Here is a 27,977-nt window from a genome sequence, read left to right on the forward strand (position 1 = left end):
TTCTTAAAAACAAAATTCCTCAAAACATTCTGTGAAGACACCTGGGATTTCCACCAAAATTTCTCAACAAGCTCACACTTGCAACAACAAATTAATTGGTCGAGATTGTTGCTCTTTCTAATGGGAGCTCATCTTTAAATTAAAGGTTTGCACTAGAGATGAGACCAACTTTAAAGAGGGGGGTTTCTTTTGAGCTTTCTTATTTAAAATTCAGAAGTTCCCCACTGCTTGCAAACATGAAAAGCTTTTTATTATCCAGCCCAACCCAAACTGGGCAACTGCAATACTTAAGTAGCCTGAGGAGTGACACAATTCTATTTTCAGTGTTAAAAGATTACAATAAAATAAATAGTACAACATGAAAAGGTGCAGTATTACATTATCACATGCAATTTGACAAGAGAGTAAATGATACCTTATAAATCAGCAAAGCATCAATCTGGCTTCAGTGTATCAAGCAAAGTACTCAGGTTTTTTAAAAAGAAAACAACATTTTCTGAGATTAGGGATCAGAGGATTAGTTGTAAGATTACAGCAAGAAAGCACTTGAGAACTCCACAAGATTAATAACAGATTGGACAATCAAATTAGTGCAGTGCAAAGTAATTCCAAATCAAGATCAAATTTGGCACATGAGAAGATTCTGTTCATTGGAATTTGGGGTTTTAGGATGTCCAAACAAAGCAGTTTCCATTGGATTAGGTCAGGGAGGAAAGCTGAGTTTGGGCAGAGCAGTTTGTGCAGCACAGCTCGATGGCACAGGCAGGGCTGAGACCCTCCCAAAGCAGTGGAAACTGAGCCCCAGGGTTCTCCCCACACCCTGGCTCTGCCCAGGCTGAAGGACTGGATTGACTTCTCAGCAGTCAGGTGAGCCCATTCTTGCTACTGTGGGTGCAAATGTGTGTCCAAAGGGGAGTGCAGGGGTTCCTTTCAGCCTCTTGTGTGGGGCAAACTGGGAACTGGAGACAATTCCTGCAACACCTCAGCTGAAATGCGAAGCCACAACCTAAAGATTACTCTTGTACCATCTTTTGGTGAGCATTACCACCACAATTAGGACAAATAGATTTTAGCTGGGTGTTTATATTTTGTATTTAATTGTCCTTTTGAACTACATCAAATAATAGTCTTCATATTCCATTCATTTCATCGCTCTCTAAAGAGCATTAAATAATTTTGGGCATCAAAGCTCAGCTGCCCAAGTAACTCAGAAGCATTTGGCTGAGCATTAATTGAATTTATTGTGCCACTGCACAATCAGAGAGGCACAGAGGCACCTATTCCATGGCTACAGCAATCACTCCCAAAATGGGAGTGCCCAGCTCTGGTTCTCCTCATCAGTTCAGCTTCTGCAGTGCTCATTTCTCACCCTCAACTCACCCATAAACATGGCAATCAACAGATTTCCCTGCAAGTGCTCCCTGCTGCCCTTTCCTTGAGGAGAGAGCAGGGAAAGCTCTGCAAATGCTCCCTGGAAACTTCTCCCTTGAGGAGAGGGCAGGGGAAAGCCCTGCAAGTGCTCCCTGCACCTTTTCCCTTGAGGAGAGGGCAGGGGAGAGCCCTGCAAGTGCTCTCTGCACCTTTTCCCTCAAGGGGAGCCCTGCAAGTGCTCCCTGCACCTTTTCCCTCGAGGAGAGGGCAGGGGAAAGCCCTGCAAGTGCTCCCTGGAGCCTTTTCCCTCAAGGGGAGCCCTACAAGTGCTCCCTGCACCTTTTCCCTCGAGGGCAGCCCTGGATGCTCCCGAGCGCCGATTGTGCCGCAGGGCGATCGAGCTGGAGCACAAGCACAGCACAGGAAGCTCCCCCAGCCTGGGCTGGCCTAGAAACTGCACAGGGCACGGTGGTTCTTGCTGCATTCTTAAGTTACCTCTGGGCAAATGCTGAGGGAACATTCTGAGGCTCATCATACCCATATTGACCCAGACGTTGGACTGCTGGGTGCGCGTGGCCGGCTGCTGCCGCAGGAACAGCAGGTACCGAGGGAACAGCTCCAGCTCTGGCACGTTGGTCTTGCTGTTCTTGATCACCTGCAGAACATGGGAGGAACATTGCAGAGACTCACCTTGCAAGCGTGGAGGGAATAGCAATAGGAACAGGAGTGATTGGTTCATTAAAAAGTGGTTAAATTATTAAAAAGCCAAACTCTTTAATGAGGAGACAAAAAATCCGAACTACTCGTGGGGTTTTAGGCAAATATCCCCAGGAATGACAATTTCCTGATTCCTAAGCACTTTTTGGAGCTTATTAGCTGCAGGTTGTCAAAAGCAAACACCTTATTTAGTGCAGCATCGCTCTCTGCACCACACCATGGAAAGAATATTTTTATAATTCCTGCAATATATGTGAATCCACAATGAACCTCATTAATTCCACTCAGTGTATAATACTTGCACATAAAAGTTTCACAGCTGTTCAAAGAACTGACAAATGCAGGATAAGACATTTGGTCTGAACTTTGTGAAGCACAGGATTGACTTAGAGCCTTCATATTGTACAAACAGGCTGCAACCTCCTTTTGTTGCATTTTGCTGCCTTGACAGAAAAAGCTGAAATTACCCCAAAACATATTTTGCAGCTTTTCAGCCACCATTTCTACAAAGATTTTGCCACTTAGATCTGTCCAAATATACAACCAGAAATGGAAGGAATGTTCAGTCTTTTTGTGACCATGTGAAGCAGAAGAAAACGGCTCAAGCTGTGAGAAGGAACGTACCACGCTCAAGTGCCACAGTATTCAACTTCAGCTACAACAAAAACAGTGATGATGACATTTTCTGAGGGAAAAAAAGCACATTACTTTGTGTATAAAGTGATGTGGCCTTTTCTGGATCATGAAAGGTGTTTGTTTCCATGGAGAATGTGTGGGAGGAGGTAAGAAGCCAGTGATTTTTCCCTGTAAAATAATTGTCTGCACTAGAGCCAACAGACCAAATTGTCAAAAATATAGAGATAATCCTCTCCCATCTGTGACACTGAATGTTTGTGACATCAGCCACCAAGAACCTATTGCTACCAGCACAAAAACCCCCTCATATCCTTTTTTAAGGGACTACCTGGCACAGGACAAACCAAGCACTCTGTGGAATAAATACGCTCAAGAGAAACTGAAGAGAAAGTTCCCAACATTGCCAGGTGCTCCTGAGCAGCCATTCTGACAGAGGAGAGTCCTGGCCTCAGCCATTGCCAGCTGCTTTTGAGCTCCTCCCCAAACCCTGCACGTTGTGTTTGTGATGCTGAACCTGAAGGAGCAATTGTTGCCTTCCCCCACTTGATGAAATTGTTAGACAGAACAGGCTTTCAGAGCTGCAGCTGTCCCACTTTTCATTTGATACCTTTTTAACTCTATCTCAGCCTTGAAGATGGGAGTTTGGATGCCAAGCCTTTAAAGCTGACCTCAGGCTCAGTTCTGTGTGCTTCAGCAAGCCCTGCTGCCAGACCCTGGCATTGGGATTGTGCTGCAATCTCCTGCTAAACAGCCACAACTTTCCACCCAGGCCAGCCTGGAGGCTGCTTTGCCCAGCAGACACAGGATGAAGGGGAGATGATTGTAGGAGGTTACCTCTGGACAATCTGCTTGTTAAAAAGTGTCCAAAATCACAACTCACCGGCCTGGGCAAGGACAGGTTTGCTCCATACCAGTGGTAAAGGGCTCTCCAAACTGGCTCTGGCACCATGACATAGTCCTTTCCTTCCACCAGCTGTGGAGATCTCTTCAGCCTTCCACCCTCCATGGTTAATGATGCAGCCTTTAAAAAAAAAGGGCTTTTGTCACCTCTCAAGGGGAGAAATGAGTACATGGCCACAGTGATTTTAGTTCATGAACACTGAACACTCTTTAATTATTAAAAGGCTTCTAAGTAACAATTAGCAGCTGCTTTTCACACTGAGAGATGGTGGTTAAATGTAACAGTAATTAACGTTCAAGTCTAATTATTTACTGGTTCTCTAAAAGCTTGTGCAGTATAAAATTCATGTGTTTTGCTCTTGTGTCACCTACTCCAACAACTCTGAATAGAAAAATCCCAGCTCTGCTCAGCACTGATGCTGCTGCTCTGTTTCATGTTCTGTTTGCACCCATACTGCACAAACTATCAGCTTTGTTTTACTATCTTGTTATGCAGCAGCAGTGAATTCATATTTAGATAGAAATGCTGAAGTGTTTGATTATCAAAGTATTTTACATTTAATGCTGCAAGCTGTCTTTTCATAAATACCTTCCCAATTGTAAGAATATTTTCAATGTTTCTTTTCTCACAAAACACAAGAGCAGCTGTAGAAGCAGAACACAATTTTTCCCACTTAGAGTAAGAAACCTCAATTTTGCTGTGTGACAGAGCAGCATTGATCCAGAATTAAGCTGAAAAAACCAACATAGAAAAGCTGTGATAAAAGAGAGCCAAACTGTGCTTTTCCTCTCCTGCCATGCCCTGGGTGCCTTTACCTTGACTGGCTCCTGGGTCACCAGAGGCTGGTTATCAATAGCTCCTGGTTTCTGGGGGTTCAGCTGGAGCAGAGCATTCCCATTGGAGCCCAGGAAACACTGGTTGTTATTGTCTGAAGTGTTGTGCTGCCTTGCAAAGCTCACCTCAGAGCCTGGGCTGCCAGGGTACAGAGTATCTGAGCACAGAGCAGGAGAAGAAACAGCAATAATTAGAAATAATTCACTTCCTGATCCCATAAACCACAAAGGAATGAGTTACACTCTTGTATCCTTGTTTCAAAAAATATTTTTTTAATTTGCTGCCCTTCCTCCTGCAGCAAAACATGCAACTCTTCCACCTCCAGAGGGACAAATCTGGTATATCTCAGAAAGGGATTTATGATTTTATATTGTATTTTATATATTTTACATCATGATTACACAAACACAGCTCTTTGCATGAGCAAATGTGAGTATTTTGTTATCTGGATGTTTGAATGTCAAACTCCTGAAAAACTCACATACAGAACTGAAGATAAACCCAATAATGCCTTGATTTATTTTTCCTTGCCTGAAAAGGCAAATGATTCTTATAGAAGCTGCTTTGGTCATGCAGAACTAAATGGAAATTTCAATTAAAATAAAAATAAAATTAAAGAACCTCTGCCTCTCTACCCTTTGTTTCCCCCGACCCCTATACCCAAAATAATCACAGTAATTTACCTAATTTCAATTGAAGTTATGATTTTAAAATATCAGATGCAACCTTACAAGAAAAAAATCTCCAATTCTCACAAGAACTCCTTGGATATCAGGACTAAAATCTCTTCTTTCACAAAGATGGCTCTTAGGATCTGCACAAACTCATTCAAATTTCAATCACATGCCCTGTAAAAGTACAACTGTGCTTTTCCTCATGGATTTTTGCTGTTTCTTCCCTTTTTACTATCATTGCATGGCAGAGTATAGGATCAACCAGCTTGAAACAACTTAATGTGAAAGTGGGGGGAAAAAATCCACTGAGAAAATAAACCATAGGACAAAAAAATACCTTGAAAATAATTCTGGAAATGAATCCCAGCATAACAGATGAACTGCTGTCAAACAAGACTTGGTGTTTCGCCACCATAGACTACAAAATCCTAAAAAAATCCTAAAAAATTTTTTTAAAAATCCTAAAAAAATTTTTAAAAATCCTAAAAAAATCCTAAAAAAATTTTTTAAAAATCCTAAAAAAATCCTAAACCCCCTGCAATGCAAGCTGTGCTCTGTGTCTGGCTGGAGGGGTCCATGCAGTGTGCAGTTTTCCCAAAAGCTGTTCTACATTAAACCTCCAAGGAAATAAGATGCTTACTGCTGCTGGTGGACTCTGAGGCTTCTGAGGCAGTGGAAATATTATCTGAAAACTTTTCTTCTGGAGCACTGAAGTCATTAAGACCTCCCATTTTGTCTTCTCCCTGTTCTGGGGTATTGGCTGCAGCAGCTACCAGGGGGTTCTTACCTCCACTCAAGACAGATGAAGGCTCTATCACAACTGGGTTTGCATCCTGGAGGTGGGAAGAAACACAAAAGTTAATTCTGAGCCAAGCTCAAAGGTGTGTCAGTCAAAGCAGCCACCTAAAATTCTCCCTTCTGTGACTGCTCTTGCACATCACAAGATTTGCTGATGGAAAATGCTTTCTAATAAAAAAAAAACCAGCAGAAATTCATTCCCAAATTTTTTAAAACAATCAAATAACCATCCTGCACAGAGTCAGAATTCCAAAATTATTTTCCCTACCTAGATACATAAAATACACCTGGTTTTAAACAGCTGTAATTACAGACTGTAAATGTTTAAGACTTGAAGTTCATGTTGTTACATGAGAACAGCAAGCACAACAAAAACCACATTTTTTTTTCCCTCAAACCTGCAGCATTTTCACAGAAATTCTGGTGGGTTTTGATTTTTGCTTGAGAAGTGCAGTGAGGAATGGCCTTGTGCCATTATGCAAAGGATTAGGGAGAAAATCCTGTGCACCTCTGAGCACTCACACCAGGCCAAGGATCAAATTACCTGGCATTTCTGGCATCTCAGCCCTCATTTGGCCAATTCATTGTGCACAAAGAATGATGGTCTTTACAAGGGTAGTTAATGCACACATTGCAGTTTTCTGAGTACTTTCAGCTATTTGTTTTTATAAAACAAATCAAGTACTTATGTGATTACTTATGAGGGTATAAAAACTCTTTTGAGAGGTTTATTTCACTTGTTTAGCCTGCAAATAATATTTATCTCCAATTACATTTTATTAAATATTCTGTATTTTGTGCATTTCAATGGTGCTTTAGCTTAAATATTTTAATTAAAGGGTATTAAAGAGCACCCTGTATCTAAAAAGTTTTAGTAGGACTCCTTTGATTGGGTATTAGGCTATTTTTTGTCATTGCCTCTAAAGCAAATTATAGCAATTTCCTCCTTTGTTCAGAAAATTCAGAGTGTATTTGTGGCCCAAGCCAAGTCAAAGCCAAAGTGGGCAGCTTCATTATCAAATGGATCAGAAAATGTGAAATAAATGCTCCTGTGAGCATGGTTTTTATTCAAAAATAATCTTAAGATGCAGGAATGATGAAAGAGATGAGAATTTAATGAAATTACAGTGCAAAGCTTCCCACATAACAATGATTCAGCAGAACAATTATTTTCCACCAAGAGACAGGAGCTGCTCAATTCTGAGCATTATTGGTTCAGCAGTCATTTCCTCCACACTGGTTTTTTTTTCCATCAGCACATTCAGAAAGACAAGAAATCACTTCTTCAGTAGTATATTATTATTATTATTATTATTATTATTATTATTATTATTATTATTATTATTATTATTATTATTATTATTATTATTATTATTTTACTTACATATTTGACATATTCTTTCCACTGGTGCCACCAGGGCATAGCAATGAGAAACCAGTTGTGCCCTGGCTGGAGGCCATACCTGCTCTCTCTTTCCAACCAGCCCCTGCACAGAGAGAATGGGAATTTTTAGCACAAACAGGGAATTTCCAGATCTTTTGGAAATACTCCAAGGTGGATCTGCAAGGCATTTAAGCTCCTGAGCAAAGCACACACCTAATAATCTGTCCCTCCTCCTCTGGGGTGGCAGGTCGCAGTCCCAGAACGATGTGACACACCTGGGAAAAGAAAGAAATTCTTATTAACAGGCAAATAAAAGCAAATAAACAACTCAGATGAGACTTTTCATCATTTTATAACGGAGCAGGATTATTTAAGATGGAATAAATCACTAACAAAACCAACTTTGGAGCTGTGAGATGCCCTCCTTGTTCCCACTGTTCAGAGAAAGGCACCAAGAATGTCAAATGCCCCAAGACAGATGCTGAGGTGAAGAGAAAACCAGTTCTCATTATTTCATTATTTCAGGCTGTGCCAGATGCCAGGACTGCAGTGGATCAGATCCACAAACCAGGGTGTGCTGGGGACAGGGAGTGAGGAACTGGGAGAGTGCAAATGGTTGGAAGAGGGTGAACTCAAAGTTAAAAAGGAATTGAAAAGGAAGAAAGTGGGAATGAGTGGTTCTAGATGGGATTGAAAGGGAAACAAGCACTGGAGAGGCTGAGGGAGAACTCCAGAGCAGAGCAACCCACCCAAACCCCAGCCAGAAGCACTCTGCAAAGTGCAGGCCGTGCTCTGGGTGTCTGGGGCCATTTTTCTTTCTCTTTTCTTATTTCAGTTTTGAAGTGCACTCGAAGGAAAGGCCCCATCTCCTGGGCAGCTGCCTGGCCTGGTGGGGACTCATTCCCAGTACAAACCAGTGTCAGATGGCTCCTATTGCACCCCTGTGCAGTAGAGCTGGACAGGAGGAGAGGAGGGAAGGGCTCCTCAGGAGCAGGGGCAGCTCCCAGATGCTTTGGCTGCTCCCCCCATGATTTACAGCCTTCTCCTCATGTCTCTTTTGAGGCTATCAATTTGTATCTCAGCTGGAGATTTCTAATCACTGCTAAGATGTCTTATTTAAATTTATATTACAGTGAGAGAGACCATTTCACATTCTGAATGAAACAAAGGCCATTAGCCAGGGGGTAGCAACAGATTTTCCAGCACACACAACACAGCTGGGCCTGGTGTTTCTTTGTAAATTTGTGTAGCTAAAATGAGATTCTTCAGATAAACCAAGCCCTCTGCAAACAAACCCATTTGTTGACAAGCTTTCCACTCAGAATATTTGGCTTTTCTGTCTGCAGATGAGGCACATGACACCTCAAATAAATGCCCAGATAAATCAATGGCAGACTCTGCCCTGTGCTTTACGTGATAAAGTTATTAAAAAAAAAAAATGAAATTAACATCTAAAATGAAAACACAGCAGCTATGCCAGGAGAAAAAAACATTGTAAATGAGACTTCCAATGAGCAATGTGCAACATTGGTGATGTGTAATCAGCATTAGGACAGATTTATTACATCTTCATTCATTCTTTGTCAAGATTGCAGGGATATTTGTTAGTTCATCAATATTTAGTTATGAGGGGATATTTGATGCCAGACAGGCCAAAAGTAAAGACAGCCCTTCTGGAGAAGGTTGCAACTTCAGCAAACTTGATGTAATTAGAGATGAAATGAATTTGAAGAACTTTCTGGTGTTATTCTTTCCAGCTGTGGTGTAGTGGTGGCCTCAGGATATCCTCACTCAGTCACCCTGAAGCTCTTGGGAAAGTATCATTCAAAATGCAATTTATAAAGTAGTCACAGGCCAATTAGGATTATTATTATTATTATTATTTAAACTCCAAGTATCAACCTCAAAGGAAAACAGGTAAGGAACAAACTGCAGTGGATAAAAATACTCTTTAGGGTTATTTTCTGCACAAAGTGAGCCAGAGCTAAAATATGGCTTTCAAGGATTTAGAGAAATCCAATTCAAGCTCAATTAAAACCCAATTCAGCACACACTTAATCCTGAGCTTCTGCAAGTGAACAGTGATAGGATATCCCAGCTTTCCAGGACTGCTTCATTAAGGAAGCAATGAGAGGTACCTTTGAGGGCCTTAACAGAAAATGGAAAGGGAAACTGGTTGTAAAATGAAAAAGGAAACTATTAGAGATTTTTTTCTCATTCCCTGGGTTACTTTCTTGGCAAAGATTTGCCACAAAAATCATTTCAAACACAGCCTTTGTCTAATGGAAAACATAATTGCTGATGCACTCGAAATGTCATTTTCTGAGCAGTGCACCAGGTTCTCTTGAACAGATGAGGCTTTGGGCATTCCATGCACTGCAGGAACAACAACCAAAGAGAGAATCAAAGAGAGAATCATCTGCCAAGGCAGCCCAGAGCTGCAGAGCCACATCCCCTCCTGTGCACACAAATGCTGATGCTGCACTTCATGGCCACGCAGAAAGCTCAGCAGTTAATTACTGTAAATTACAACCTTAGATTTCCCCTAAACACACCTGAAAAAGCAGATTTAAAAATTCGTTGGCAAGAGCACTCTTCACACTCCATATCTGGTAGTCCTCCAGAGTGAGGTGTCCGAGCTGGAAGGGAGGAGAAAGAAAGGGAAGGAAAAACCATCAAAACATGAACCTGGTTCTGGTAAAATGCTCATTACCTGTTTCATACAAGGCAGGACAAAACCAGGCAATTGATAAAAATTGGCTGTACCACTACTTAAATAAAATTTGATCCAGTAAAAGAAAAAAAAATCCAGTTGTATCATAAGGCAGGCAGCCTAGAGAGCTGAGCAGTTCAGAGAGCAGAGGTGAGCAGTGAGCAGGGTGGAACCTCTCCTCCATTCCCATCCCTGCACCTCTCACACACCCACAGCCTCCTCTGAGGGGAGGAAAAACCAGTTTGGGTCAGCAGGCCCCTGTGATCTCAGCTAACAACAGAAATCCTTGAGTTCCTCACCCCTGCCAAGTGTAACCCTGACCATGTCAGGGGGGGCCCTGATCCAGTGAAGGATCAGGCTGAGTTTGTTACCTGGCACTAGAATTCAGAGCCAATTTTACAGCACTGCCAGCCACTCTGCCTCTCCTTCCAGACCATTTTCTGCAGAGTTAACCCAGGTCAAAGCTAACACATGAAAAGAGGTTAAATAATTTATGTAATTACTGCACCATCAGCTCTTTCCAGCACTACACTGATGATGCCACTAAAAAAATCCTCTGAAGACTGAAGTCTTCTTTTTTAACTCTTTGTGGATTCAGGACTGCTGTACACTTGATCATCAACTGCCCTTTTTTTTCAAGAAGCCAAACAATAAAAACCTCAAAGGATGAAACAGAGAGAAGCCACAACTTCCACTGCTTTGGCAATTAAAGAATTACAATAAAGTATTTGCCCACCACTTTGGTGGAGTACAAGCAGGCAAGACAACTATTCACACACATAATTAAGCATTTCTAGACATTCTTTATAGTTTTTCATAAATTATTTCTCATTTCCAGACACTCTTCCCAATTAGTGAAGCAAAGGATGAAATAATGGAAGCAACTTCAACAATATTTTTTGTGGATATCTCCAAATCTCCTATTTCCAGAGAGCAAGGAGGAGAATTACAGATAATTCCAGATTTACACCCAGCTACATTTAAAGCACAATATAAACTACCAGGACTTTCTGCTGTGTCATGACAGATGCTTCCATAGGAGGATAATGTGTCTTGACACAGCATAAAATATAAGATAAACTTCTGCACTCTCTCTCTCTCAAGATCAATTTTAACAGGAAACAAAGAGCAGTTTCCCCAGAACAGAAGTCAAGCACCAGATTTAAAACTGGTGTTAGTTATGCACAGCAGAGCTTTGCAAACAGTGCAGGCTTCCAATTAATTTCACCTGGTTATGCATTTTGGGTTTAGCTTCATATATTAAAATAGCTTATAAAATTCAAACACATCCTTTCTTTCACAGAACAAGCTGGTAAATTTTAATGGAAAACTGACATTCCTTGGAAAAGATTCTTTTATTGACACATCTCTGCTCTAAAGCAAGCACTTCCTTATAAATAAACTGAAGATACTGGGGCATAAAAATGACAAGGGAAGAAGAGCAAATTCCTACCTTGGTGTTATCATGCACATGTAAAATATCTTCCACAATTTCAGACAAACCCATGTCCAACTCCTTCAACAAAAGGATTAGAAATCAGAGTTAAAGTCTCCCAGCAGGATGATGTGCTCAGAATAAAAATAAAACTGTAAGAAATGCTGGAAACTCTCAGTAATTCAAACCAAGGGCTCCCAGATAAAAAAATCTGTGCTTTTGTACCTTTCTTTATATGAAAGAACACACAGTATAGACAGACCACTGAGCTTTGGGCAGCTCAGAACACACATTTAACCAAACCCTGGGATTTGGGCAGGTCAGAACACACATTTAACCAAACCCTGGGATTTGGGCAGCTCAGAACACACATTTAACCAAACCTTGGGATTTGGGCAGGTCAGAACACACATTTAACCAAACCTTGGGATCTGAGCAGGTCAGAACACACATTTAACCAAACCTTGGGATCTGGGCAGCTCAGAACACACATTCTAACCCAATCTCATGCTTGGGGCAGGTGACATCTCTGCAGGGCAAGGGACAGCCACCTGTGCCCCTCCCCAGCTGAGGGGAGCCTGTGCCTCAGTGACCCCCACCCAAACAAGATGCACACTCCTCCTTTGGCAGGATGGCTCAGGAAACAGAAGGAAACCAAGCCCCAGACACCACTCACAGGGATTTTGTCTGTCCTGTTGTCCTTCCAGACCTCTAAAAGTGCCACCACCATGTCCTTGAGCTCGGTGCGGGACAAGACCCCATCGCGGTCCACGTCAAACACCTTGAAGCAAACTGGGAGAAAAGGGAATGGCTTTGCTGTCAGAAGCATTGCACAATTGATTTCTTTGTGTCAGAACCATTGCACAATCCTTTTTTCCTTATTCCTTGCAGCCCCTGAGGCTGCAGAGCAGCTGCTGCAGGGCTGACAGCTCTGAAGGGGGGATGCACGTGTGGAGGTGAGGAAATGGAGCAGCTGTTTCACAAACTCAAACCCACACCCCTGCAATGCTCTGCTTGCTGTGTTTGCTGATGGGACCTGGCAGGGAACACATGTGCATCCAGAAATTTCCAGGGAATTACAGCTTGGAAGTAGCAACAGTGTGGTTTTGGAGAAGTAGGGAACAAAAAGTGTTTCAAAACACAGGAACCTTGCAGGGAGCCAGCTGGGAAATGGGCAGTGAAAAGCCACAACATGCTATTTACCACAAGACAATCAAATAGGACATTTGTTTTCTATTATAGATAATGAGTAGCTAAGTGTTTGCACTTTCTATATTGAGATACATACTTGTGCCTCAAAATGCAGAGCACTGAAAAAATAACTTCTGAAATGTAGTTTTCCCCAGTTAGATAATTTACATGGAACCACTGTAAAATACATGGAATTAGGTTTAATCATCCTTTATAAAAGGAAAGCTTGATATTTAAAATTCCTCTGTTGTTTGAAACTTTTAAAGTCACTTTTCACAGACTTGTTCAGTGGGAAAAGAATCTCAAAAGGTGAAAACAACTAAACCTCATTGTTCAAACTGAAAAACTGCTCCCAAATTAACAGTTAAATTTTGCATACTTACACTTCTGTCTCTCTGCCAAGGGTCCCCTGCAACATGCTGAGAGCCCACAGGAAATTTCTTTAAAATCTATGTGATTGTCTCGGTTTTCATCAAAAGCATTAAACAAACCTGCAAACCACAAAAGCATCTCCTGTTACAGCACCTGAGAGAGGCACCCTGCACCTCCACCAGGGTTCATGGGCAGGGAGAGGTACAAACACTTGGCATTTACTCTCATTAAGTGTAATAAAGGCAATTAAGCACTACTAAAGCCATTTAAAGGTGAATTAGATGTCTCAGGGATGGCTGATCCAGCCGGGGTGGGGAGGGAATGAAGAATTCTGAGCAGGTGCCTGCTCCTCACACCCTCCTTGTAATGAGTGATGGAGAGTGGAGCTGAACCTGTATGGGCAGCCCTGCCCACGTGCCTGGGGAAATTCCTGTGGGAATCACTGAGCTGCACTGCAAACTTGGTCCTGCATTAAGAGCTGTAGCTACCAGCCTTCAAAGCATTCAAGAGTTCAAATCATTCAGCATTATTTATCCCATAACTTATATTTTTTTTTTAGCAACAATGACTCCACAGAAGGCAAAGAATGAGCAGAAACCATTCAAGTTTGCTCACAGCAGCTGTGTTAGTTTAAATCACTAAGGAGATAAAAGACACTCAGAAACAAAAGGATGTGGGGATACATTCCTACAGAATTGGACATAAATTCTGATTTTTTTACCATTGCAGACTTCATTTACCATTTTACCATTGCATTTCCCCTTTGTTACTTACTGCTGCCACTTCTCAGTAAAGCCAACTTTTTGGTAATAATAAAATTGTCACTCCAGGACTGCAGAGCAGAAGTGGAGTGCAAGTGGAATGTCCCTGAATGTCCCCATGTCATGCAGCAAATGGCAATGGGACAGCTCCAGTTATTACCAGAGTGGCTTCGACTGGACAGACCAGTCTGGTTGTCAGCAGAAATAACCACCTGCAAATCTCCTGAATTAAATCTTCCTTAATTTGCACTGTTAGGGAGGAGTGTTTCATTGGCTGCATGATACAGCAGCTGACTTGCAAGCTGAGGTGTCATTTAATAGCTGAAACTCCCATTTGTCAGTTTAAAAATGCTCAGTTTTCTCTCACTCAGGCCCAGCAGTTTATTTTGCCTTTACAGAACCTTAAGAAATAATTTTATTTTTTCTTAAGAAAATATAATAAAATAAAAATATAAAAAAAAATAAGAAAAAGGGCAACTTCTACATAAAATCTGACACATTTCCTGCCAACTGATAACAACGCAACACCTCCTTCAGCATCCCAGATTTTCCCTCTTTTCCCATTTTTCAGTGAAGTTATTCTGTCCTTGGGCTGCAAGGGCATTTCAGGACAGACACTCCCAAAGCCATCACAGCTGGGAGCAGCCTGCCCTCCCTCCATACCTTCACTCAGGGATTGATGGATTGGGGGGGACACCAAGGGGGCAAAAGTCTCCAGATCAAAGCGTCCTGTGCGGGACTGAGCCTTCAGCAGCCAGTAGCGCTTCTCCAGGTCGATGATGTCAGATTCCTCCACTGCAGAACCAAATAAACACAAATAAATCAACAAAATAAACAGAAATCAATCAATCAATCACCTTCCCTGACCACAGAACCTTCTCACCCATTCACCATCAAGGAATTCACCATCAATAACATCAGCACAAGTGTGTAGAAACACAGAAATTAACTTTTCCCATATTTCACCTATTTCTCTTTGGTGATTTGAACAGGCCGCTTGTATGTGCAGTGGCTTATTTTCCCAGGGTATTCAGTCTTAAAATCCTCAAAAAAGATGGGAAGTAGCATTAAAAAAAAAAAAAAATCCCAGATCTTTTATGGAAAAGAATTATGTAGTACTTGGCTGCCCCTTAAAAAACTGCTATTTGAAATTTTAAACTTTTTTATACAGTAATAAGGCTAAATTTTAATGTGGCATTTAAATATTGTATCTCAGCATTATTTTTTTCCAAATATAAAATAGTTTGCTTCACTTTATTATTTATACTATAGAATTATTTCTAATTATTTAATTTACAGTAAACACTGGGGAGTGGTTACACAAACCTACAATGCAGAGGAACTTAAGGGGAAAAAACCCCAAACCCAAGAAATAAAACAAGGTGCAAGGATGAATAAAAATAGCCAGAGGAAGAACTTGTGTTTTCCTTCAAGCCATTCTATACAAACGCTCTCTTTATGCTTTAGCCTTGAAATGAAATAAATATACAGATATAAAACAAGATTAAATTTCTGCCCAACAATACTTTTAACCTTTTTACATATGCAAGTGTGTCACAACAGTGCTTTAGGTCAGTGCCAATTAATTGGTTCTCAAATAGATCTGGAATGACAAAGCTGTCTATATTAAGAAGCACTACGTGTGATCTCATTCCCAGATGGTTCTGAGCCCTTAAATCCATGCCAGTTTTCTAATAGGTTTAACTTGAGCTATTTGGCCTGGTTTAGTCCACAGAAACAATAATAATCCTGTAAGGCTTAAGAACTGAAGGGCTCCACCTAAAAAGTTGTGTCAAATTGAAATTTTATTGATTTCTTTGCCCGTTTCTGTCATTAGTGGCAGTAATTTACTTAAAATAGTAACTTAGGTAACCTGCAGTGAGTATGAAGTGGTTGGAACTGCCCAGCAGGAGCATCATGTGATGCACCAAAACTTACACAACCCTCACCCTCAGCAGCACAAAGAGTGGAGAAATCTGAATAAAATCTCTGGAGTTGGAGGAGTGGAGGGTTTGCATTTCCCTCTAAGGTGCTTTTGGACATCAGTGACAAATGTCCCCTTCCTGAGCACCTTCAGAGCAGTGACAGAGGTGACAGCCCCAGCCCTGCTCCCCAGTCCCTCAGGGCATCACTGCAGCTCCTGGGCATGCACACAGGGAGAGGAGAGCTGAGCCAGCAGAAAAACTCCTTTCCTTTCCTTTCTCCTCTCCCTCCTTCCCAGACGGACCAAGCCCCGATCTTCTACCATCCCCTGGCCCTTGGCTGGGCTGGAATCACAGAGTTATTTGGGCTGGAAGGGACCTTTAAAGGGCACCCCCACCTCCTCCAGGGACACCTTGCACTGGATCAGGTTGCTCCATCCAACGTCCCTGGGGTTTCCAGGGATGAGGAATCCACCAAGTCATCCCAAAAGCTTCCTCCCTCACAGCTACTCTGAGTTCAAACCCATTTTCCCCTGTCCTGCCACCTACTGAGAGCCTGTCCCAGCACATGAGGAAGCAGCAATCCAGATTTATGAAGGAATATTCTTCAGGAATTATTTCCTTAAATATCAGAGATGTGAGGAGAATCCCAGGGCTCTTCCCCTTCCCAAACAATGGGAGAGGGGAGCTTGTGCTGCCACTTACAGGAATTCCACTTCCACCTTACCGCTCTCATTAGCAAACACAAAAGATTATTTATGTTCTCTTGTGCATGACCATGTAAATCACTTTGCTTCCTTTTAATCCACCTCTGTAAGTAGGAAGAATAACAAATCTGTGAGCTGCACTTCATTCTTCAAGTGATGCAACACTGAGAATATTCAAAAGCCAGCAGGAAGCTCCAATTGTCCTCACTGAAGAGTAAATCTGCAGAAACCTCTCTCTGGCAGGTGCAATATTTATCTTTAGTAATTAAGAACTGCAAGAATGTTATATTTTGCCAGAGAACCTCTCTCAAATACCTCCAGTAGAAGTTAGTTGTATTCTGATTTTTTTTTTTTTACTTGTACTTCACAGATGTTTCTACAGTGGTGACTCCACTGTTTTATTATTTCAGCTCAGAAAAGAAAGGTTATCAGAAAGCATCTTGTCTTTGTGTTCACAAGAATTGACACCATGGTCACTTAAAGACAGAGAATTTTCAAATAATCACCTTGAAGAGAACAGCTGATCAGTGTTAGTACAAGTGTTACATTTTTATTCTAGCCCAAATGCATTGACTTTCTGCACAAGCCCTTTAGAAAGTAAAACCATGCAGTAAAGAACATTCTCAGCACTGATTAGCCTTCCACAAATCAGGTTAACCATGAGTAAAAATGTGACAGAAGAATATTTCTCATTCAGAGCTGTAACAAACTGCAGCCAGTGCAGCATTCAGTGGATAAAGGGAGCAGCAATTCTTGGATTGCAGCACAGGGAGGTTCAGCTGCAGCTGAGCAGCAGCTGTTGCATAATTTGATTTCTCCAGACTAACTTTTCACATAATCTTGTGAATCAGTCTCAGGATATGCAGTGCCCCATCTATTCCTCCATGAGTGCAAACTAAAAGAAATCTCTGGCAGTTTATGATGGCACAGATAATCAGATTTGTTAGTGAAGTTCAGTGAAGCCTGGGAAAGGCCCACCACACTCAGCACCCAAACAAATCAGTGTGCAGGACAGAACCCCCCATTCCACTGAGGTTCTGTACAGATAAAAGACTTTATCTTTCCAAAATACATACTCTTTTCCCCTAATGCCTGTTCATATCACATCAAACTGTAAACTGGGCTTTCATTCAGATTACTTAAAAAGATGTATTTTATATACACAATATAGGCCAAAACCTCAGGATGCACAGGCTTTCCAGGCCAAGTAATTATTCATTTTGGCAATTAAATACATGATAGGATTATTTGAGGCCACATGGACATGATACACCTGAGAAATGGAAGTAGTTTACCACCACATGCTGATTTATGTCTCCCTCATCACTTGCCCATTAGAAATGTGAAAAGCTTTCAGAACTCTGAAACTATGAATACTTTTTTTGTTCAATTCTCTAAGAATTAGACCAATATAATCAGAGGCATAATAAGTAAACAACTGAAGCACAGTCCTCTTCTTCTAAAGGAAGAACAAATAAACATTTTCAATCAAAATCTCATCTAAAACTGTAAAACTACTAAAAATGAGTGAATTTAGAACGTTGATCAACAGGCAGGTGCATGGCAGTGATAAACACTAAACCCCCATGTTACATTTTAATGCCATTCCCACAAAATGCTCCTCTTAAATATTCCACAGATACCAAGCCATGAATAACCTTCTACCTTAGAAAACAAATTTAAAAGCACGTTTTCATTTCAGCCACTGCTTATTACAATTCTTTATAGGACCAGAATTCCCCAAGCATTGCAGTACATGAGAGAAGTTCAAGATTTACCCACCTATGGGTACAATCCTGTCTGGCTCACAGCAGCAGAAACATACCATATTCCCAACATTTTACCAGGCCTTGGGCTGCTCCCTGCTCACCAGCATGTGCTCCAGGAGGGAGCCCAAAGGGACACCAAACAGCTTCCCACTGCAAACTCCCCTTTGTGCCTTTCAAATTAACCCCCAGAACACTCTGGGGCTGAGAGCTGCTTTGCAAGACACAAAATAGCCTGGAACTAAGAGGATAACAAGTGGCAAAATACAGATTAAGTGACACCAAGGCTTTTACTTATTGGCCTGGGCTGCTGTCAGACTTTCATCTTTGTGCTCTGGCTGATTAAAAACAAACACACAGGGAAGGGGATGTAAAACCCTCAGCCAGGGGGATCCCTGTGTGTGCCAGGCACGGCACCCAGTGCTCACCCAGCAGAATAAGGGGGAGCAGTGCCTCAGGAGAGAGGAGGTGAGAAGGAGGTGAACTGTAATGAGAAGGAGAAGGATGGAGGCACCACCGAGTACAGAACTGACAGGGCCAGATCCAGGGATGGGGAGGACATGGAGGGGGGCTCCAGGTGAGCAAACGCTGCAGTGCTGAGGAACAGAGAGAGCACAGCCAGGTGAGGTGGAAAAGGCTTTGTGCCATCCCTGCTCAGAGGGGATCCTCAGCACAGCCCTGAAGATCTGCACATAGGAGAAAACCATGAACATGAAACAACCAAGCGCTAAAAAGACACTAACAGCAAGAAGCCCCAGTTCCCTGAGATGGGAGTTTGAGCAGGAGAGCTTGAGGATGTAAAACCCTCAGCCAGGGGGATCCCTGTGTGTGCCAGGCACGGGCACCCAGTGCTCACCCAGCAGAATAAGGGGGAGCAGTGCCTCAGGGTGGGAGCAGGGAGGGCTCAGGAGCTCCTCTCTCCCAGCACAGAACGGAACCAGCCCTGCAAAGCAAATTCCACAGGGCCAAAATCCCCAGGCCGGCCTTCTAGTGCCTTCCACACAGGGCAGCTGTGGAGGGGGTGCCCACTGCAGAACGTGGGTTTAACACCATGGAGGGAAGGTTTAACACCATGGAGGGATGGTTTAACGCCATGGAGGGATGGTTTAACAGCATGGAGGGATGGTTTAACGCCATGGAGGGATGGTTTAACAGCATGGAGGGAAGGTTTAACACCATGGAGGGATGGTTTAACGCCATGGAGGGATGGTTTAATGCCATGGAGGGATGGTTTAACGCCATGGAGGGATGGTTTAACACCATGGAGGGATGGTTTAACGCCATGGAGGGATGGTTTAATGCCATGGAGGGATGGTTTAATGCCATGGAGGGATGGTTTAACGCCATGGAGGGATGGTTTAATGCCATGGAGGGATGGTTTAACGCCATGGAGGGATGGTTTAATGCCATGGAGGGATGGTTTAATGCCATGGAGGGATGGTTTAACGCCATGGAGGGATGGTTTAATGCCATGGAGGGATGGTTTAACAGCATGGAGGGATGGTTTAACGCCATGGAGGGATGGTTTAACGCCATGGAGGGATGGTTTAATGCCATGGAGGGATGGTTTAATGCCATGGAGGGATGGTTTAACGCCATGGAGGGATGGTTTAACGCCATGGAGGGAAGGTTTAACGCCATGGAGGGATTGTTTAATGCCATGGAGGGATGGTTTAACAGCATGGAGGGATGGTTTAATGCCATGGAGGGATGGTTTAACGCCATGGAGGGATGGTTTAACACCATGGAGGGATGGTTTAACACCATGGAGGGATGGTTTAACAGCATGGAGGGATGGTTTAACAGCATGGAGGGATGGTTTAACAGCATGGAGGGATGGTTTAACAGCATGGAGGGATGGTTTAACAGCATGGAGGGATGGTTCAACGCCATGGAGGGATGGTTTAACGCCATGGAGGGATGGTTTAACGCCATGGAGGGATGGTTTAACGCCATGGAGGGATGGTTTAACGCCATGGAGGGATGGTTTAACGCCATGGAGGGAAGGTTTAGTACCAAAGGGAGGCATCCCCTGAGTGCACTTTGCTTTCAGCCTCCCAGCCCATCCTCCCCCAGAGCTGACAATCCCAGCTTGGATTTTGTGCTCTTCCCAAAAGTGCCTCTCCCATTTCAGCCACCCTGCCTTCCTTACCCAGGCCCCCTCTCTTTTACTGTATTAAATAAGGATAAATGCATAGTCTAAAATAGAATTATTGGTACTGATTGCAGTCATAACTGCCCCTGGGTGGGTGAGAGCTCTCAGAAAGAAAAGGTGAATTTTTCTGACAACACAGGAGTCTCCTCCATTCAAAGGGGAATTTGGATGTTATTTAATCAGAACTCAGTGACACAAGAACTGGGTGACAAAAAGGTACAAATTAAACAAACAGCAACCTGATGAACAGAATTATTTTCCCCATGGAAAAGGGCTGAAAACCTGAGTGTCTAAGCCCATTGCATGACACTGAGTCACACCAAAATGACACATAAAAAAGGCAACCAGCACCTATGTTGCAGCAGAAAAAAGATTTCCAGCTAAATGAAGGAAATCAGTGAGGTGTCCCCTGAGTCAGTGTGACAGAAATGTGGGATTTACAGGCTCCATCACAGTGCTGTTCAATGTAATGGCTTCAAAAAATATATATATATTAAATGAATTTAAATGTATATGATCATACTACAGAACTAAGAAAATCCAAACTACTGCTACTTGGTCACTCCTCAGGTGTAAGACAAATCCATACCCCTGAAACTGCTCTTTTAGGAACAAAGGCCACTTATTTTGGCAGCTTTCAAATAAAATTATTCATATTTCTGATTTAAGTGAAACGGAAAAAAAATTGATTAAAAGCAGCAAGTGTGTGCAACTTCCTGTAACTTTAAAATTTCATTTCTAATTATGTGTTGAGAAATGTAATTAAAGTCATCTGCACACCAAAACAAATGCTATTTACAAATGAAAAATTAGTATTCCTTTGTTTCCCTGATAGCCTGGCTCATTAAGCAAATTTAAATTGAGTCACTGATGCCTTGCATGAAACGGGGCTGGTCCTGAATCCAAGGGAATAACTTCCCCTGCTTTTATCACTGCCATTTCTTGTGGCTCTGACACATTGTCCCAGAAGCTGGATGGGAAGCAGAGTGTGAGGGGAGGCTGGGGAGGGGGCTGGGGCTTGTGCCAGGAGATGCAGCAGGACTGAGGAATTCCTGACTGCACAAATTACTTTGCATTTTACAGCAGAACAAAGAGGAAACCTTTCCCTCTTTCTCGGGGTTATGGTGTTTGCCTCAGTTTACCAAACCTTATCTCACTTCCTGGTCCTTCCAAAGGCAACCATTCCCCCAGGAAAAACACCAGAACGAGCCTTCAACAGCTCTCAGTGTTTGACACGTTCAGCTGTGTTAAAAATACTTCTCGACTGAATTTCTTACTCTTTGGAGTGACCTGATTAGGCTGAAATTACTTCCAAGTGCTCAAGCACTTACATTTTCCTTAGTTTTGCATCTGTTGGATGAGATTCCTACACTGTTGTAAATCACAAGGGAATTCAGTAAAATTTAATTTTATCTAACTGTCCCATGGACTTTCCAATTCTGTGGACAACAACCACATCACCTCCACTTATTTCTGGAATTCACTGAGAAGCTCAATCCCAGCTCTGACATGAGGTATCAGTGACAGGGATATCAAAACCAGAACTGAGAACAACAATAAATAGTAAATAAAATCTATTAAAACAGTGGCTGTTACATTTAAATTATTTTTTAAATTCCAAGCCTCAGTTTCAGTATGAATAAACTTTCTGTGAAAAGCCCAGTAAAAACTGTTCTGAAAAGTTTCAATTTCAAAGCATAAAAAAGAGCAGATCTCAGTTTGACACAGGTCAAGATCCTTCCCAGAGCTGAGCTCCAGAACACTCTGAGGGCTGAGGTTTTTTTCACATTCCTCTTTCTCCACCTTTCTGTGAGACCTCAGAATATTCAGTGGTTTTCTGTAACCTCAATGTGTCCTCTCAGCCTTCCATGTAATGCAAATAAATTACCTGTTCATAAACTCCTGACTTCATTATGCATTTTCATTTCAGATGGTCAGAAAAGAGTTTGAATACCCATATTTAAAACCAAGAGGATAAAATAAAAAGGGTGTGTTGCTTTATTCAAGTAACTCACCCATGAGAGGATTAATGCCACCCTGACACCTGTGAGGAAAGCCCAGGAGAGCACATAAAACACAAGCAGAGTGCTCAGGTCCCTGACAGCTCCAGAGCCACCTCCCTCCTCCCCAGGGACCCTCAGGGATGGAATGCATGCTTGCATTACCCTGCTCCATCAAGTGTCATTTAGCAGCCTTTTGGTTGTGGATTTAATTTCAAAACCAGCTGTTCCTTCTTTTACATTAGCATAGACATAAGGAAGCACTTCTTCTCTGGAGACAGTTCCTGAGGATGCTTCTCTTTAGTTAATTCTACCACATGCCAGGAATATGATTTATTTTACTGGAGAAGCAAATTAAGAGGTAACACTTATTTTTGAAACAAATATTATTTTCTCAACTCTCTCAGTAGTTTTACAACCCACTATATAAAGACCAAAAATAAACCCAGTATTACCAGCCAAACACTTCAGAAATTTTTTTTTTTTTTTAGCTTGCTTGGTAGCAAACTTCTAGAGAAGTGTTGGAGCCTCAGCGTTATTATCTCTTAAAAATAACAAGCCAGTGTCCTTGTACACAACATTTGCCATCCCAGCAGAGAAGAGAGGAGCTCAGAGAAGGAATTTCTCTCCCTGAGCCCAGCGTGGCAGAGCAGGGAGACTCAATGAGCAACGACTCTGCCTGTGAACTCTGGCAGGGTTTTTTTGGTTTTTTTAGGATGTGCAGGACAAGAAGAGCCTTTACTCACAGTGTGTGACTCCAGCCAGGGTCTGGTAGAAGGTTGGGGTGTCACTGTCATCAGTGAGGGTCACGTAGACCCCTCCTGAGAGCAGCCACCGCGAGAAGGTGAAAGCGTCTTTGTTGTGCAGCAGCCAAACCCTGAACTTCTCATAGTTCACCTTCTCACCCTGCAAGAACAACCAGAAAATGGGAGCTGTTTTTCTCAATTCCAGTAAACAGGAACCATCCAGCTGTATGAACAAAAAAATTGGGACAATCTCCTAGAAAAATAAGTGCTAATGTAATTTTTCTGCTTGGAGCCATGCCTGTTTTTCCCTTTCCTTTTGAAACAGCAATGGGAGAGAAATTAACTTTAAGTTCTCTCTGCATTTCAGCCACCTACTCAATGTGGCCTTTGGAAACTCATTTACTCTGAACCTCAGGTGAAAGGGATGAAAAGGAAAATGGTTACTTGCAATTCAAAAGAGCAGAGGTTATTTTGATGAATTTAAATGTATTATTATAGGTACCAGCTCTGCTGCACCAAAAAACAGGTGCTATAAAATCATAAACATTCTGTTCTATCTGTGCAGGTACACAAACAACACAGAAAAATCAGATTTGGGAATAACTGATGCTGTGATTAATTACTGCAGGAACAGGTGGACTCTTTTGCCTCTCCAGTGTGGACCAAAATCCACACTGGAGCATAAAGGTGAACATGACATTCCCAGGATCTCCTCACTCCCTGGTCAGGAACACATAAAAACTACACATTCACACATAAAAACTACACATTCACACAATTCCAGTGCTGTTTAAAAACCATTTATTTGGATCCTTGCCAAGCTGTGGCCATGAAACCATAGGGATCAGCAGACTAATTTCTACAGGACCTACAAAACTACCTCAAATAAAAGCAAACCCATTATCAGTAGACAAACTCATTATGTGGAGATTCTCATCTCCAGGGGAAATAAACAGGGGTCTGCAAAGTGGAAGAGGTTTCAAGTCATTGATTATTTAAACTCCCCTCATATCACAGACCATTAAACTTCACTGAATTACATCTCTACAGAATCCAACAATTTGCATTTGGCCACGGACTATCTGCAACTGCCAAGTGCAGAAAATTGAAAATTCACTATATTCCCTTTGCCAGGCTGCTCCAATGGCTCATCACCAGCACTGCTGAAACATTTGCTCCTATTCCCATTGCAGGGGGTTGTTTCAGCTCCAGATACTCACTCTTTTTATGCCTCTTTTTCTAAACTAAAGAGTTTTACATTTTCATCTGACAAATCACAGACTGGTTTGGGTTTTGGAAGGGACATGAAAGCCCACCCAGTGCCACCCCTGCCATGGGCAGGGACACCTCCCACTGTCCCAGGGTGCTCCCAGCCCTGTCCAGCCTGGCCTTGGGCACCCTGTGCCAGGCCCTCACCACCCTCACTTTGATTTCTTATTCTTCCATTTCTCCAACAGTTTGGATCAAGAGAAAAGAACATTTCCTCACTCTCTGTTCCACCCTTTCCCTCTTGTTTTTGCACTGCTCTTTGTAAAGGCAGCGAGAGCTGGGTCATTAAAACTCCAATTTTCCCTGCAAGGACAATGAAGAGGAACAGAAAAACTTTGGACAGAAGGAAGAAAGCATTTGAAGCAAGCAATGATGACAGCTGGATGATGATGGAACCTGAGCAATGCAGTTATCACTGAATTTTTCCCCTGTATTTCAGAAATAAAAGGAAAACTCAGATATATTCTAAAGCTTCTATTTCTAGCTGAGTACATGCAATAATCCTGATGAACAGAAGTGCCTATAAACATCATCCTTGAAATCAAAGGCATCCTCCAGAAGGCAGGCAGGAAGGCCCACAGCAGGACCATTAAACTTTCTCACTCTCCAGCAATGCCCATGGATGATTAAGAGCCCAGTAAATCCTGCTGAGTGGGTTATTACACTATTTTCATTTTAAAACAAAAATCAATATGCAGCATTTTCTTGAACAGGAAAATGCTCTGAAGCCCAGATTAACACTCATCTTCCTGCAAGGCTCCATAAAGTATTTCTGGATTTCTTGGACAGTGTGCAATTAACTTGTAGGGTGCAATTCATCACAGCACACTGATGGGAAATCAGAAACAGGAAATGGCACTGAGGGTCAGTCCAGAAGCTGCAGGGCAGTGGATTCAGGATTTCTGCTGCAGCCAGGACTCAGGGATGCAATCACTGCCTCCAGGGCCAGAGCAGAGTCTGGCCCAGGCACTGCCCACAACCAGAGCCATCTCCAGCACAGAACAAGAAAATCTGAACTAATTAAGTAACCTGATAGCCACAATTAAAGCTTCCAGTCAATGTGGTCAGTCCTTGTGCCAGAGGAATGCACAACCATGTCCCCATTTTGCTGGTCTCAGTCATCTGATAACAAACCAAGCAAAAAGCCCTGAAAATTCATCAGGATCCCTGGAGTCAAAGAATCACCCATGAATATAAGAGAGCACCAATGCCCTGCTTTAGAGGAGGGCTTCAGCAAGCTCCATAAAGATTGCATCTCTCAAACAGCTTAAAGCATAATTAAATGTTGTAGCTCCTGGCAGGAAAATGATACAAAAGCAATAATATAAAATTCCTATCTTGAAGCAACCATGGCTGTCAGGCATTTTTAAATCCAGATTTTCTCTCTTCTCAGCTCTGTGTTCTAGATTTCTTCCCTGATTGCAATAAAATGTTCACACTAATGACTAAGTTCCCACCAGCAATATTAGTATTTAAATTGATGACATGATTCCCATTGGGAAATGATCTCTTTCCAAGGAGCACACAGTGAATTTATACTCCAAACACTGTTCCCATCAATATAAATTCCATGGAATGCCACAACACAAAACCCATGAGCTTTTACCCCAATTAAACAAGGCCAATTTGTTCCCACAGTAAGAAAAAGAAGCTACTTAAGGTAATCTTGACTTTTTTGTAACTGCAACAGGAGGAAAGGTGCATGACACACCTCAGAGAAGCATTTCTTGAGTGACTCTGGGACCTTCCCATCAACCACATGCAGCATCTTCTCCATCTCTTCACGGACCACATAACTCCCAGATTCATTAGAGAAGAGGCTGAAAATATCTGGGGAAATAGAAATATGAAATAGAAATATGTGTAAACATCCATGGCAGGGGCATTTTTCAAATGCAAGGTCTATAACTGGCTGAGAATGTCAAAGGCTGTGCAACAGCTAAAGGAATAAAAACTTGGGGTGATCCAAGGTCAGTACAGTCCACAAGGTTAAGGTTAAGACTTTCCTTTTCTTTTACCATTGTAATCCAAAGGAAAATGAGCATTATCAAGTCAGATAAACAGAGAAGACAAAACAACAGAAGTCAGTAGGAAGATGCTTTCTATTTTTTTTTTGAAAAATATCAATGCCATCCCCCTTCCTCTGCCCCCATACAGAGACCATCAGGCTTTCTGTAGGATCCCAACACTGACATTCATGATGACTTGGCAAATATTTCATTTTGATGAATACAGAAAACAAAAGTGCACCTTAGTTCCAAAAATACAGCTAAAAATGCTTCCAAAAATCCCATCTTCACTGTACAATGGTCACATTTTACACTCACAATCCACTGTTACATCACTTACATTTTGTTTTCTCCTCCTCTTTGCCTCTTGTGAGTAGAACTAATCCAACTATCAAGTTATTGAAGTGCAGCCCTTTGGATATTCCTCCAAATGAACAGTAGATAACCTACAAGCATAAAAAAGAGAAGTTAACCAGAACCAACAGAGATGTCAGAAGTAAAACCAGCAGCTTACACTGAGGCTCCACCTTAGGTGGTTTTTAGGCTCATCACCTCACATTCAGCTAAAGAACTTCAATTATGAATTGTGTTACCCTTTTGTAGCTCTTCTGGTACTGAACAGCCTTTATTTAGTGAAACACGGGTATAAGTCATCAACAGCAAAATAAAAATTCCACATTAGAACCTCCAGTGAAGACACTTCTCACTTGCTTTTATGGAGGTGTTTCCCCAGATTTCTTCATCAGGGCTGCAATCTGCCCCAGGCTGGCTCTGCTCATCTCAAAAGCACCAAGGGGAGGCAGCAGGAATCCCCAGAGCCCTGGGAGTCACTGCTGCACCACCGGGTGCTTACACCAGAGTCAGAGCTGAGCCAGGACTGGGAGTGCCCAAACAAAACCAGTTCTGGGCCTGCCAAGGCCAGACCTGGCCAAGCCTCAGAGGGCTGTGCTGGCAGGAAGGTGACACCTGGCACAGAGTGGCTACAGCAGAATTCCTGCTGCTCCTGCAGACACCTCAGCAGTGCTGTGCACCTGCAGAAACCCCTCCTTGTCTGTCTGTCTGTCCGTCCATCCCTCTGGACTGCTAAAATCTGTCTGCAGTGCCAGTGCATGCACAGCAGGACCTCACCCTCCACAAACACCCTGAGCCTCCTCCCAGCCCCTGAGACACAGCATCACCCAAACACCTGCATTTCCACAGGGCTCAGATCAGCCTCTCCTGTTACTCAACTTGAATCCATTTACAAATGCTGAATTATTAAAACTGAATTTGTGCTTTATTTGGACACAACGATTGCAGAGGCTTCAAGGCAGAGATTTGAATTCCACACTTTTTATCTCTAATCCTTCTGTCTTCACCAAATGCCTTCAAGGCTACACTGCCCATGTGAGCAATTTACCTTCATATTCCACTGGAATAATTGGGGTTTTTTTAAAACATGCAGATAAAATATCCATTCACTTCTGCTAAACTTTGTACATCTCAGCTGTGATACCAGATGAGCACCAAATATTGCATTTATACATTGTTTCAACACAACCCAAGGATTGCTCATGAGACAAACAGAGGAAAGGAATTCTATGGATCATGTCCAATGTCTCAGTATTTAATATATG

General features: G+C 42.4%; 1 protein-coding gene and 1 long non-coding RNA gene across 7 annotated transcripts in view; both read right to left on the minus strand.

The window, feature by feature from the left end:
• The window catches only part of USP32 (ubiquitin specific peptidase 32), a 65,563-nt gene that overhangs the window by 14,209 nt on the left and 23,377 nt on the right, over positions 1-27,977 (minus strand). For 3 of the 6 annotated variants that reach the window (XM_071448110.1, XM_071448112.1, XM_071448114.1), the window contains exons 3-16: positions 26,702-26,807; positions 26,064-26,182; positions 23,084-23,243; positions 14,451-14,582; positions 13,038-13,145; positions 12,140-12,255; positions 11,482-11,544; positions 9,871-9,954; positions 7,529-7,590; positions 7,316-7,418; positions 5,774-5,966; positions 4,441-4,616; positions 3,605-3,745; positions 1,867-2,026 (exon numbers count right to left, since the gene is read on the minus strand). In XM_071448110.1, the coding sequence (XP_071304211.1) occupies positions 1,867-2,026; positions 3,605-3,745; positions 4,441-4,616; positions 5,774-5,966; positions 7,316-7,418; positions 7,529-7,590; positions 9,871-9,954; positions 11,482-11,544; positions 12,140-12,255; positions 13,038-13,145; positions 14,451-14,582; positions 23,084-23,243; positions 26,064-26,182; positions 26,702-26,807 (1,723 nt within the window). The remainder of the gene's footprint in view (positions 1-1,866; positions 2,027-3,604; positions 3,746-4,440; positions 4,617-5,773; positions 5,967-7,315; positions 7,419-7,528; positions 7,591-9,870; positions 9,955-11,481; positions 11,545-12,139; positions 12,256-13,037; positions 13,146-14,450; positions 14,583-23,083; positions 23,244-26,063; positions 26,183-26,701; positions 26,808-27,977) is intronic. The other 3 variants (XM_071448111.1, XM_071448113.1, XM_071448115.1) reach the window with 2 other exon arrangements.
• Positions 184-1,857, minus strand: LOC139600163 (uncharacterized). The gene is made up of 2 exons (XR_011682434.1): positions 1,620-1,857; positions 184-1,580 (listed from the first exon to the last, which is right to left on the minus strand). It is a non-coding gene; the product is annotated as an uncharacterized lncRNA (long non-coding RNA).

Source organism: Agelaius tricolor, unplaced genomic scaffold, assembly GCF_023055355.1.
Source record: "Agelaius tricolor isolate 1412-34295 unplaced genomic scaffold, bAgeTri1.0.p SCAF_25, whole genome shotgun sequence".
NCBI classification, from domain to species: Eukaryota; Metazoa; Chordata; class Aves; order Passeriformes; family Icteridae; genus Agelaius; species Agelaius tricolor.